Source organism: Quercus robur, chromosome 3 (assembly GCF_932294415.1).
Source record: "Quercus robur chromosome 3, dhQueRobu3.1, whole genome shotgun sequence".
Taxonomy (NCBI): Eukaryota; Viridiplantae; Streptophyta; class Magnoliopsida; order Fagales; family Fagaceae; genus Quercus; species Quercus robur.
The window spans coordinates 20,006,677-20,020,619 of record NC_065536.1 but is presented as its reverse complement, the minus strand read 5'-3'; the positions used below and the strand labels follow the sequence as shown (position 1 = coordinate 20,020,619).

Below are 13,943 nucleotides of genomic sequence, written 5' to 3'. Positions count from 1 at the left end.
TTATAGTATAGATATGCTTAATGTACAAATAGATATGCTTAATTTATAAACTGACTTGACTTCCTTTTGGACCTTGAGTCCTCACTTCAGAATGTTTTACTTTTGTAGATTCTTTTTTACTTGAAAATGATATAAGTTGTTTCTCAAAAAAAAAAAAAAAAATGATATAATTAGTTAAAAACACGTGAATTTTGCATTCTAAAATGGGCATATGACTTTTTTTCAAGGATCCAAGAAGAAGTTGATATCTTCGTGGAAATACTCGTGTGAAACCTATACCACTTTTTACTAATGGGACCCCTAGGACTACATCTATGTTCAAGGTTTTCTTCAAGCAGTACTAGACTCAATATTTACTACTCTGCTCGCCCAGTTAGGTTCGCAATGGTATTTTTGAAACCAACCAATAACCACTGTATCTTCCTCTTACAAACCCAAACCCTTACTGAGATATATCTTCCAAACCCCAAACATTGCTTTGTTTTCTTCCCCAGACTTTGTTGTGCTTTCTTTATGTTGAAAATTAATGAATTTATGGTTTAAGTTTGAATAGTTTATGACCACTAGTTCCTAACAGTAATGAGTTTATAGTTTGAGTTGAAATAGTTTTGAAATTGTAAGATTTAATTTTGTTTTATATTAATAATTCGATAATTATAATGAGAGAGGAGAGGTTTAAACGGTAAACATTTATATAGAAACTAGCTTGTAACCCCGTGCATATGTATGGAAATACTTAAAAGATACACATTAAGATGCATAGTATAATAATCTTACATATATAATTTAAATATTATTGATAGTCATTCTTACTCTTTAAAAAGTCTTGTAAGAATATTATTAGGTAGAAAATGTAAATTTTTTATTTTTAAAATATTTTTATATTAATTAATTCTAGACTCTTTGATTTTTATACACAATAGCTCACTTGAATGGATATTTATGATATGAGCCCACATTTGATTACAAAAGTAAGAAATAAAACTCTCTCTAAAAATAAATAATTTAGGACATATGATGCAAAATTGGACTTCAATTGTAGAATCTAATTGGATTTTCTCTAGACTTTACCTATTAATATAAATATATATATATATATATATAATTTTTGTGCCAAATGAATTGTTTTTAGTTATAAAAAAAAAAGCTCATAAATATAAAATCATTCAAACTCTCTCTTCCTCTAATTTTATATATAATGTTAGACATATGATTATGTTTTTATAGTTTATTTATATTGGACTCTAAATTAACTTATTTGGCACAAAAATTAAAAAACTTCAATTAGATGGAACATGTGTCATAAAATTAAACTCTAATTGAAATCTAATTTTTACACTGAACTAACTTGGTTCAAAAATTTAAAAATACTTAGATTAAATGGAACACATGCCGTAAAATTAAACTTTAATTGAAATCCAATTTTTACACTGAACTAACTTGGTTCAAAAATTTAAAAATTTTGATTAGATAAGACACGTGATGCAAAATTAGACTCTAATCGAATTCCAATTTAAAATCTGTGAAGTTGTGATTTACAACTATGTTTTCTGTTGGTTTTATTCCATGACAAAAAGTGTTGTAATTGCTTTAATTTGTTCCTTGTATTTTGTGGGATTTTATTGTATTGAGTTTAATATTAAGTTGGTGAAGACTCAAGCTTAATTGAAGATCAAGTGGATTTCACGAGAAGCTCGCGAGAAGCTCGCGAGAAGCTAACCCACGAAGTAGCCACGTGAGAAGCGCATGACTGGAAGCTGAAGAGTTGTGCCAGGTTGTCAGTTTCGCGAGTGTCTCACAGGTAAGGCCTTCCTGCGAGGTAGTCGCGAAACATTTTGCTTTGAGGATTTTTAAGTGTGACTTTCTTACCTTTCACCCATACTATATATACCCTCATTACCCATAAATGTAAAAGAGGCTATTCAAAGAGAAAAATCCTAGATAGGTTTTTTATAACACACACATTCATCTTTTAGAGAGAGAGCTACTCATATTTTAGAGAGAGAGCTACTAGTCTCTTCTCATTCTCTCTCCCATTGTCATACATTGAGAGGAGATTTGTACCCAAATACAACCCACACATTTTCAGAGTGTAGAGAGTGTTTTGAAACTTGGGAAGCTTTAGAGATTTGCCAAAAGAAGCTGGTGTGGCTTGGCGGATGCAATCGGGCATATTGCGGGATCCGGAAAGCTAGACAAGACACGGTTCAAAGAAACCTTGTTGGAGTAGGAGCTTGGAAGGTTTAGGTACATTGGGTAGATTAAGCTTGGAGAGTCTCTTGCTATTCGTGTATCCTAACTTATTGTCTAGTGGATCGATTTACCGCTTAGAGGGCGGCAGAGAGATTTTTCGCCGAGTTCTTCAGTTTCTTCTTTGATAACACATCGCCGTGTTATCTTGTGTTTGCATCTCTCTTCCCTTACTCTTGTACTGTACTTTTATTGTTTGTTGTTCATGTCTATGCACTAAAGTAGTATCAGTTGTATGCGCTTCATTTACTCTTGTTTTTGCACTTAGGTAAGTTAGAGTAAAAGTAATCTAGCCGTAATTTTATTTGGGGGTCTAAACAGCTCTTGTGTTTTAACACATTTTTGAGCTTTCAAAATCTAATTGAATTTTCTCTCAGCTTTACTTATTAATATATATATATATATATATATATATATAACTTATAAACTTGAATTGTTTTTAGTTCTACAAAAAAAAAAAAAAAAGCTCATAAATATAAAATCATTCAAAAATTATGTTTTTTTATTTTTTTTTTATGGTTTACTTATATTGGACTCTTCGTTTTTTACACTAAATTAACTCATTTGGTACAAAAATTAAAAAACCTAGATTAGATTGGATACATGTCGTAAAATTAAACTCTAATTGAAATCCAATTTTGACATTGAATTAACTCACTTGGCAGAAAAATTTAAAAATTTAGATTAGATGGAACACGTGACGCAAAATTAGAACTCTAATTTGAAATTTTAATTTAAGTTTCTCTCAGCTTTATCTATTATTATTATTATTATTATTATTATTATTATTATTATTATTATTATTATTATATAGATTATAAAGAATTATTAATTGAATTACAAAATTCTTAACAATTAAATTAGTTACCATGAAACTTCTAAAAATTATAGACTGAATTTGAAACAATCTCTCAACCATAGATTAAAATTAAAATTTGTTCGAAAATTAATTACTAGAAAAAGGTTAAAAAGAAAAATGAGAAAGATAAAGATAAAGAGAAAGACAATTTTTAAAAAAATTGTCAGCCACATTATTTCGTTCACATTGGATTGATGCTGTGGCACACATAGAGGGACCAATTTGACTTCCTTTAATATAAGGAGAATAATTAAGCTTCCTGTGCAATTGACGGCTTGTTGATTGCCCTTTACACACGTATGTGACACGCTTAAATGACCGGCCATGCAAGTAAATATTTATGGACATAATATTTGTTTACTATTTGTTTCCATAATATTTATTTATTCATTTATAATTCAACCGTTACCAAGAGAGATAGATTTGAATATTGTAAGAGATATAAAACCAAAGACACAAAACATTTTCTTAATTTCATTTTAATATACGGAAGTTTTTTTTATTTATTAAGAGTACGTTTGGATTGGGCTGATTTCCGTCTGCGTCTGCGTTTTTCAATTTTTGATTTTTTTCCCCGTTTTTGAGACTTACGGCTACTGTTCATACACTGTTTAATGAACAGTAGCCGCAAAGTTTGACTTTTCTAATTTTTTTCAGCCAATCAGTGCACATTGTGTACTGTTCATGGACCCACAAATTTCACTTTTCAACAACTTTTTCATTAAAAATGGGTCCAAAGGTACTATTCACACATTTAAAAATTATTTTGCTACATTATTTTTCAGTTTTTAGTTTCAGTTTTCAGTTTTCAATTTTCAGTTTTCAACCATATCCAAATGGACCCTAAGTTATATTGATGTATAATGGAAGTGAAGTCAATCATAAACATCTTTTTTTTTTTTTTTTTTTTTTTAAGGGCATAAACATCCTTCTTGTTTTCTCTATCTTTTTACACACAATTCCAAGTCCAATCATGAATACACCGTACACGCTGAGTGTTAGAGCATTTGCAGCAGTATAGCTATAATGCTATAATACTAAAATTTAGCTCCACAAACACAAAAACCTTGCTGCAGCAGTGGAGCTAAATCTAAAAAATTTAGCTCCATTGCTACAGTGCACATCTATAAATAGATATGCACTGTTCATAACAACTAAAAGAAAAAAAAATATTATTTTATTAAATTCCTCCCTCCTCTTCTATTAAAAAAATATTTTTTCCTTTTTCTTTTTCTTTCTCTCTCTCCGGTGTCTCTTCTTCCTTCCTCTTTCTTCCTCTTCCAGTCCTCCATTTTAATCAAACCGGCCTCTCTGCTCAGTCCGTTGCTCCGAAGCCCAACACCGACCACTCCTCACTGCCTAGCGCCGATCGCCGATCGAAGTCCATCCCAACGCCGACCACTCCTCGCTGTCCAGCGCCGATCATCGAAGTCCATCCCAACACCGACCACTCCTCGCTGCCCAGCGCCGATCGCCGATCGAAGCCTAACCCAACGTCGACCACTCCTCAGCGCCGATCGCTGATCGAAGCCCAGCCCAGCGCCGATCGCCGATTGCTGATCTCCGGTGCAAGTGGGCTTGTGTTTGTGTTTGTGGCAGTGGGTTTTGCTCGTTGTGGTTTTTTTTTTTTTTTTTTTTTGCTGTGGACTACCGGTAGTGGTGGTGGTGGTTGTGCCTGTAGTCGATGGTAGAGGTGGTTGAGGTTGGTGGTGTAATATTTTTTTGGTAGTGGAATATATTATTTTATTGTAGTAGTTATAATATTTTATTGTGATGTTTATATTATTTTATTATGCTGAAAGCTAAAATAGATCCACTGTTACAGTATGTGTGTAGGTAAAATAGATAAAGTAACTTTTGGTGAAGTTAAATTGCTAAAAATTTAGCTCCACTGCTGTGGATGCTCTAAGGAAATCCAATAACAACTTCCTTTCTTTTATGCTTAGCTGGACCAAAATAATTGCATCTCTTTTAGTCAAGTTTGGCTCAACTCATCGTGGGGTCTAAAGTGAATATTTTAAGTGGGCTTTTTTTTTTGGTTATATTTAAATATTAGTTGCATAATATTTATAATTTGATTTTTTTTATTTAAAAATATATTTGTTCTAACTTTTCAAGATGCAAAAATGCCAAGTATGTGTTTGCACTACAAAAAACTGGTTTTATAGTCGTTTTTTTTTTTTTTTTTTTTTCCCTCCCCGGCTTTGAAATCTGCGACTATAGGAGACCTAATACAAGTCTTTTAGAAACTTCCATAAGAAGTTAACCTATTAAAAGAGTTTAAAGTAAGCACTTTTTAAATCTCCGCTATAGATATTTTATTATAGCGCTTTAAGAAACTGCCACAATAGGTAGAGCTATTATTAAAATTCTACTAACAATTATTTTCAGTTGGTACTATAGCTAATTCACTTAATTGCTTTTGCGACATGGTCAATTTTAAATACGATTTTATCATTTTTAATATTCAAAAATTAATTTCTTAGACCAACTTTCTTCTCAAAAAAAAAAAAAAAAATTATATCTCAAATTGTATCAAGTTGATCTTCGCATCTGAGAAGTTTCAATTAACACCATATTTCTTTCATTTCTGTTAATCTTAGTCCAGAATAAATGCACATTTTTTATGTACGTAATGCTTGTTAAAAAAAAATGGAAGCGCAAAAATGGGATATTCCAAGATTTCACAACTAAAATGCATACTATACAGGCCTAGAAACTTTCATATACAATCCACGCTAAATAGTTACAAAATATTAAGAACTTGAAAACAAAAATTATATCTTAATAGCCGCACAACACTAGCAAAAAGGCAGTTACAGATCACTAAATACAAACTCTTGACCTTCAAGCAAGTATATATAGCATCACACGGAGACACAAACACACATAGTTTATACGTACAATTACTCTCCCTTAATGTTTGATCATTTCCTTTTTGTTACTTGATAGGTTCAGAGAACCTTATAAATGCACCTCCTTAAAAAAATGATTAGTTCAACAAAGGGCAAACTATCCATCAAAACCAAACAAAGCTCAAGGAGGTGAGGAGAAAGATGGATTGAAAGCAACTTGCTTAGCACAACTAAGCACTTCTTGAGGCCCAGCTTCTTCTCTGCCAACACCCATAAGATCAAGGTAATATAGGTAATGGGAGATAATGTTGTTCATGGACTCATTATCACCATGACCGCAAACAAGATCTCCATAGAGCACGTTCATGGTAGTACCAAATCCAGAAACTCGCTTGGCTAGAGTGTCATTTTTGGTGGGTGTCCAGGTGCCAAGAAAGACATCATGTGCTGAAGGTTGATGTTTTTTAATTGGCATCATCCACCTCCAAATCGCAACTTGGAAGGCCAAGGTAGCATTTTGCTCAATGTATTCTGGATGGTTTAACAAATCCACCTTCAAATCTTTACCTGCTTCTCCATAATTGTAGTTCCTGTTGAAAGAATGAGTAAACAAAAAAAAAAAAAAAACAAAAAAATTGAATAGAGGCATGCAATATGAATTGATCTACACTAAATTCGTTTGAAGAATGTATCACTTAGATACTCATATTTGATTTATGCTAGAAAATAATCTCATTGTGCATGATGTTTTTCTTAATAGATAAACATAAAACTTTGGACGAAGTTTCAACTTTGGATAAAATTAATCAACTTAAGATGATAAAATAATTCAAATGCAAAGATATATATATGATGTATGATCAATGTTAGTGTAAATGATAAAGTAGATACCAATAGATAGGTAGAGCACCACGACCAAAGTATGCAACTCCAGGAGCACATGGATAAGCTTTTTTGTAGTGCTCATCACAATAATTTGAGTTGGAATTCATTTTCTTGTTATAGCATGAACCCCATGCTAATTGATCCATGGTGGCCAATTTATTTCCACCTAAAAACAACCAAAAAAAAAAAAAAATCCACTTTTACTTTGCATGGATATGTTGTGCTCCAAATTAGTTTAGTTCCAACTTAAATTGTTCTTTGGAGAAAAAGAATTTAGTTAAATCACTATATGATTAGAATCACTTACAAGCCAACACTTTTCATTCATTCGGTGAAAATACAATATAAATTTTATATGTTAAATTACGAAGCTAATCCTCCAATTATTGAATAAAGTTCAATTTGGTCCTTAAACTATTACTATCAATTTAGTCACTCAACTTTAAATTAAGTCAACTTCATACTTTGGTCTAATGTATGTTTAAATATTAACATAATTAAGAGTCGAAATTGATTTGATTTTAAAAAATTTACATTTTCTAAAATAATCTTCTAATATGTGTTTTATTATCCTCACTAAAATTTAAACGAAGAAAATATTCAAGGATGAAGTAAATTTGATTTTGAATTTTTTGTAATAGATTTTGAAAGTTGAGGAATTAAATTGGCACAATTCATTTTTGAAGAACTAAATTAATACAATTGAGGGACCAAATTGAATTTTACCCTATAGTTGAAAAACAAAATTAGTGATTAAACATTTTCTTTTATAAGATTTGTTTTCAGTTAAACAATTTTAATTAAATAAAATTATACAAAACCCAAATTATACCCTATACAATCAAATAATTAAATGATATAAAAGAATTAAAACATTAAAATCCATTTCCAACTTCATTAAATTAAAACTTGCTTTTTGATATATATATATATATATATATATATATATATACTTGATAATTAGGGGAGAGGTTTTGAACCGAAGGTGTTGGATATAATAAAATTAAGTTTCAAATAAGTTTAAACATAGGACACACTATAATATATTTTATACTTAAACCACTACAAAATTTGAATCCTTAATTTTTTATTAAACCCAGAAAAAAAAAAAAGTATGGTTTAAAAATCGGATTCTAATTTGGATCTAAAAAAATAAAAAATGGGACCATTTTTTTTTTTTTTTTACTGTTTCAATTTTTAAAACCATGCCAATAAGATAAAAACCCCAAATTGAAGTTCACAAAACAGAAAGTCTGAAGTACTCACAGGAGATTTTGGAGGCAACATGGGCGAGAAAAGCTGCAACTTCCTTGGTCCCAAAGAACGTCCAATTCATGTAGGTAGTACCAAAGCCATAGGGCTGGTAGAGAGCAGAGGCGGTGATAAAAGACTGGTAGTCCAAAAATCCCTTGTTTGCTTGGGTCTCAACCTCAAGGGAGTTACGGTTCGAGAAGATGTTCTCAAACTGGTCCGTCTTTAAGTAGTCCCGAACGGCACCGTGACAGCATGTGCCCCCGCCCCCGCCCCCAACCTTGCCCCGATTATATGTATTACCTTTTGGTACACCTTGACCGCAGTTGCATTGCTGGCTTGTCAAAGAAGCTCCAGGTGAACCCGGACTCGGCGTTGTTCGATGCACGTTGCATTGAGGACAGGCCTTTTTAGGCGGACCTGCTGCTGCTACATTCCACGAAGAGTACTCGTCACAATTCACAAGAAGCGCTAATGTAAATGCCAATAATATTGTCAAGGGCACAGACCATTTATACTCCATTAGTTTTGCAATATTAATTAACAAGCTTGGTGAAGAGTGGAGAAAGTCTGAAATTTCACTAATTCAGGAGGTTGTCAGAAGAACTTGCTCCCTATAAACTTGGAAGGTGCTGTGATGGCTGCTGAGAGAAAAGATAGACAACTGCAAGTCAATAAAGTATTATTTATCTTCTTTTTTTCTTTTTTCTTTTTTTGATACTTTTGACTGATCAATAAAGATGTTAGTAGTAACCTTTTAAATAATAAACAAAATCTTTTTTGAATAATATTGATAAGTAGATATGCTTAATAAATCATAGCCAAACTTCAGTTTGGAGTTTTGGACCAGAGAGGCTTAACGGGTCCCATCACCGCAGAATGTTTTACTTTAGTAAATTCTTGTTTACTTGAAGAGGATACAAGTAAGAAACACGTCAATTCTGCATTCTTTTGGGATATGTTAGGGATATGATTTTTTTTTTTTTAATAATAATTGAATTTACAAATTTTTATTGGTATTTCTCTTGACCTATTAATGACATTACTTTATTATTAATAATTAAGAATTGTTATTTATGAAGTATTTTGTGAAAATTATTGTGACTCTAAAGTCTAAAGACTCTAAACCCTTGAAATTTTGAGACTAATTGGTTTTCTACCCAAAAAAAAAAAAAAAAAGAAAAAAAAAAGAAGAAGAAGAATTAACTAATTAATATTTACAAAAGTGAAAAACCCAAGAGGCCTTTCTTCTTAGCTGGGCAGAGGCTTTAATCTGGTCGTGTGTTGGGCCACAGATCTAATCTAAACTTATTTGGACCTTCAAAATTTGAACCAAGTTTGTAATTTGAGTAGTTTCTATAATCTTGCATAAGAGATTTAGGATTCAATCTCTGCTTACATCAAAAACTGATTGTTGTCTTGGTCTGATGACAAAGAGCTATCATCAAGAGTGGATGTCATAAGTTAAAACTTTCTCAAAAAAAAAAAAAATAATAATGATATCTTCTTATTCTTTATATATATATATATATATATATATATGCAAAAGTGGAAGCTTAGATATCAAGATTGATTGTGAAAATTGAAAGTTCAATTAGTGTATAAAACACTATAAATGTTTAGACCCCCAATTAACAAATTATCAATTCAAGTTTAATATCAAACAATTAATGTGTGGAATATGAACATAAGCTTAATACAGAATAGATAAACAATCTAAACCAAATAAAATCACATTCATAGCATAAATTAAATGGTAAAGATTAAGGGAAGAGATATGCAAACACAAGGACAATACAACAATATGTTATCGAAAAGGAAACCGAAGCTCTCGGCGTAAAACCTCACCGCCGCCCTCCAAGCGGTAAATAATTCACTAAAGAATGTAGTTATGATACATGAACAGCAGAAGACCCTCCAAGCCTAATCTACACAGTGTATCTAAGCCCTCCAAGCTTCTACTCCAACGAGATTACGTCGAACCTATTTCTTCTTTAACTTACCAAATTCCGCTACGTGACCATAGCATCAACCAATATGAAATTGGTCTCTTCTTAACTGCTTCCCAAAGTATCAAATGGCCTTCTCACAGATATGGATATGGTGAGAAAAGGTTTTGGTAATGTACCTCTCAAAGATGTAACAATTGAGAGGAAAAGAGTAGAGGAATTTGAAGAGTCTCTATGTGAAGATTGGGGATGAGTCAATCTTGTTTTTATCTAGGGTTTCTCTCTCAAAATTCTCTCCAGAAGCTCTCTACCTTTCATGGGTATAAGGGTCTATATAGTGGGGTGAGAAAGGAATGCGAAAAGTCAGTTTTTCCCAAACAGGGTGGTCTGGCGACTGGACTGATTCGCGAGTTCAAGTCGCGAGCTAACGGCCTGGCCAACCTAGGACTTTTGTCCTATAGTGCAACAGCTGGCATGATGCTTCAACTTCTGGCATGCTTGGCACGTGTGCAACTTCTGGTGGCTTGCAAGCCACGAGCCACCCACAAGGTCCAGTCACGAGTCCTTGCTTCTTTGCACAATCTTGAGCATTTCTTTACACTCTCTCACACACTACCTTTACATGATTCCCACCTAAATATAGGGTTACTAATTGCTAAAATATAAGTAAATTTGACACAGAATAAAGCCAACAAGATAGTTGATAAAATTCAACCTTACAAAAATATTATGAACCTTAAAAAAATCTACACGACAAGTAATAAGAGAAAAAAAAAATACACCCAAATCACATAGAAGAGAAGAAAATATCTTTAATTATTTGATATATAATTTTTTTTTAATTAAAGTCATGTTAGAGCTCAAATTGTTTGAAGCTGGTCCTTGCATGATGCATCTGAAAATTTTGAATGACAATATATTTCTTTCATTTATGTCAACCTCAGACAAAATAAATTCACATTTTCTTTTGTACCTAACCAAGCACAAAAGATGAAATACGTTCCAAGATTTCACAACTAAAATGCTTATTATACAAACATAAAAAGGTTTGCATCAGCGGTTCTATTTCCTTGCATAGATTCAAATGGAGTTTGAAACAAGTTTATTTATGATTTTACACCAACGTAGTTGACCATTTGTGTAGCACACTTGTCTATTAGAATTATAGTTAGGAAATGATGAACTTAATTACTCAACCATAATTCTAACACTTTCCTCAACATTACAAGGGCCTTTTTATGAGACAAATGCTCAAATTTGTGATAAATCACCAATTGTCTAAAAATCTTAAATTATTAGAAAATGATGAATTTAATCACTTAATTATAATTCTAACACTTCCTCTCAACATTATAAAACCCTTGCTAAGAGGCAAATCCTCAAATTTGTGATAAATCAACGATTTTCCCAAAAACTTAAACTTTTAGAAAATGACGCACTTAATCACTTAATTATAATTCTAACACTTCTCTTCAAAATTACAAGGCCCTTGTTAAGAGGCAAATGCTCAAATTTGTGATAAATCACCGATTGTCCCAAAATCTTAAATTGTTAGGAAATTATATTTAATCACTTAACTATAATTCTAACACTTACCCTTATTTATGGACCTAAACTCTCCCTTAATAAGTGGGGACCCAACATGTGACATTTTTAACATTTTAAATGAAATGTAGAGTAATGTTAAGGATTGCACTAAAGATCTCCTGTTCTGATACCATAATGAATTACCTATTATACCAAAAGTTTAAACTATTTGAAAATGGAAAATTTAATTACTTAACTATAATTCTAACCATTTAATGTTGTTTTCCATGTTTGCTACTAGTTTGGTCTTTTGAAAAACAATGCTAAGGAATGTGTGGGACAGAAAAACCATCAAGAGGAGACTTTGCAATTTGGTGCTTGGTTGTTTACCAACCAAGGATACTGAAATGTCCAATGCTTAAGAAACATGATAAACCTAAGAAGGGTGAAGATGATGGTATACTTGATGATGATGTTTAAGTGGGGGGGGGGGGGGGGAAGTTTACTTCTAAACCGGTGTGAAGAAATTTTTTTTAACCCATTACGTGACAATTGATAAAATAAAACTACCCATACATACTTTTGGCCCCGTAAGCTATTTAATGAGGTATGTGACTAATCGAAATAATACACTTGAATGATTTTATAAACCGTCATGTAATGTGGTTGAGTTGATTACCCGTTTAGATGAAAACTTTTTCTGGTCATTGTTTACCATGAAACTACTGCTACATCTGGGCTTGAACTATCACCCTTGTCAAGACATGACATTGGACTAATTTTTCAGCCCAAACCAAATAATTCAATAGGATGGGTTTTCTACCAGTTAAAGCGGACTCCTATTTCCAACAAAAGGATGGACTTAGAACAGAATTTAGGCCCAAATCTAGTTAAAACTTATCATGGAAGAGGCATGTGAGAAATTTTCTGACTTACAATTGATTCTATAGAAAAAAAATTTCAAAATTAAAATAAATTATATCTTTCTTACAAATTGATTATGTAACAAGAAAGTCTAAGTCGATTAATTATATTATGAACTGAAAATGGGATGTTATCAAAATTTGAATATAAAGCTTTATTATTAATTTTTCGTTTTGAAAAGTCAGAAAAATATTTTTAAATAAAAAATTATGAACAAAGTTTAGCTACAAAACTTATTATAGTCTAGGGTTACAACTTTACTCAATGAAATAAATGTTACTATATATTTTGAAATCTAACTATTGAATTGCATGTTTTACATGCTCTTAATACACGTGCCAAATTTTGTGCCAATCAGATATTATTTACTATATAATCTATAAACTTATATATTATGCATAATTTTAAACTACAAAAAACTTGCAATTTAAACAATTTATTGATGACATAGCTATTGATTTTTAATTTTTTAGAAATTTTGCAACCATGAAGGATATAAGATTTGTGGTGGGCCTTTCTGTACTTCTGGGCTAGACTGCTTCCTATCGTCACGTGCCCATGGCAGAAGATGCTGTCACAAAAATGTTATAACAGGAGAGCATAATATAATGAAATAAGAAGAATATATTTGCTGCCAACCAAAGACAATGATTAAACTACTTTCTTAGTAAGGAAAACACAGTGATATGAGTACGGCAGAAATTGGTTAGTGACAATAATAAAAGAAAAAGGAGTAATGTTAATGCTTGATCAATAAATAAATAAAAGAAAAAAAAAAGTGATTAGTATGCCATGCTTGGTTCCTTAGGAGATTTAGAGCCTGTTTGGGTAAAGATTTTTCATCACTCAATTTCCATCACTCATCACTCATTTTTTCACACTCATTTGGCAACATCACTTTTATATTCATCACTCAATTTTTTCACACTATTCATGGGTCCCACACCTGTCAGCCAGTACAGTTTTTTTTTTTTTTTAGTACCCAACTCACCGAAGCTAATATATATAAAAATAAATAAAAAAACCAAACCGAACAGCCAACCCAAGAAAAAAAAAAAAAAAAAAAAAAAAAAAAAAAACTGAACGGCCAACCCAGGAAAAGAAAAAAAAAGAAAAAAGTCAAAAGGTGGTCAAAAGTTGCGGCTGTGGGTCCCTCATGTGTGTTTATTTACGGAAATGCCATTGAGTTATGAGTTATGGAAACTGAAAACAGTCTTTTGTTGTTTTCAGTTTCCATAACTTATAACTCAAAAATCAGAGAATTGAGTGATGGAAACAGAGTTATGGAAATAGAGTTATCGTTTGGCCAAACAACCTTTTTATTATGGGTCCCACCATTTTTGAGTTATGAGTTATGAAAACAGAGAATTGAGTTATCAAAAAACTCAATCCAAACAGCCTCTTAAGTTCAAGAAGGGATCACTCTTTAATGTGGGCAATCTC

General features: G+C 31.8%; 1 protein-coding gene across 1 annotated transcript; it reads right to left on the bottom strand.

Moving 5' to 3' along the window:
* Window positions 1-5,865: 5,865 nt before the first annotated feature.
* Window positions 5,866-8,728, bottom strand: LOC126717435 (chitinase-like protein 1). The gene is made up of 3 exons (XM_050419182.1): window positions 8,116-8,728; window positions 6,856-7,015; window positions 5,866-6,554 (listed from the first exon to the last, which is right to left on the bottom strand). Exons 1-3 carry the CDS (start codon window positions 8,621-8,623, stop codon window positions 6,146-6,148), a joined length of 1,077 nt encoding a protein of 358 aa, XP_050275139.1. The 5' UTR covers window positions 8,624-8,728; the 3' UTR covers window positions 5,866-6,145.
* Window positions 8,729-13,943: the final 5,215 nt, after the last annotated feature.

Excerpts from the sequence above, each read along its gene's own strand:
- LOC126717435 (XM_050419182.1), bottom strand. The coding sequence starts at position 8,623 with ATGGAGTATAAATGGTCTGTGCCCTTGACAATATTATTGGCATTTACA. Across the intron at positions 7,016-8,115 it reads TGTTGCCTCCAAAATCTCCT|GTGGAAATAAATTGGCCACC; the intron begins GTGAGTACTTCA and ends GGTTGTTTTTAG. Across the intron at positions 6,555-6,855 it reads GGTGCTCTACCTATCTATTG|GAACTACAATTATGGAGAAG; the intron begins GTATCTACTTTA and ends TTCTTTCAACAG.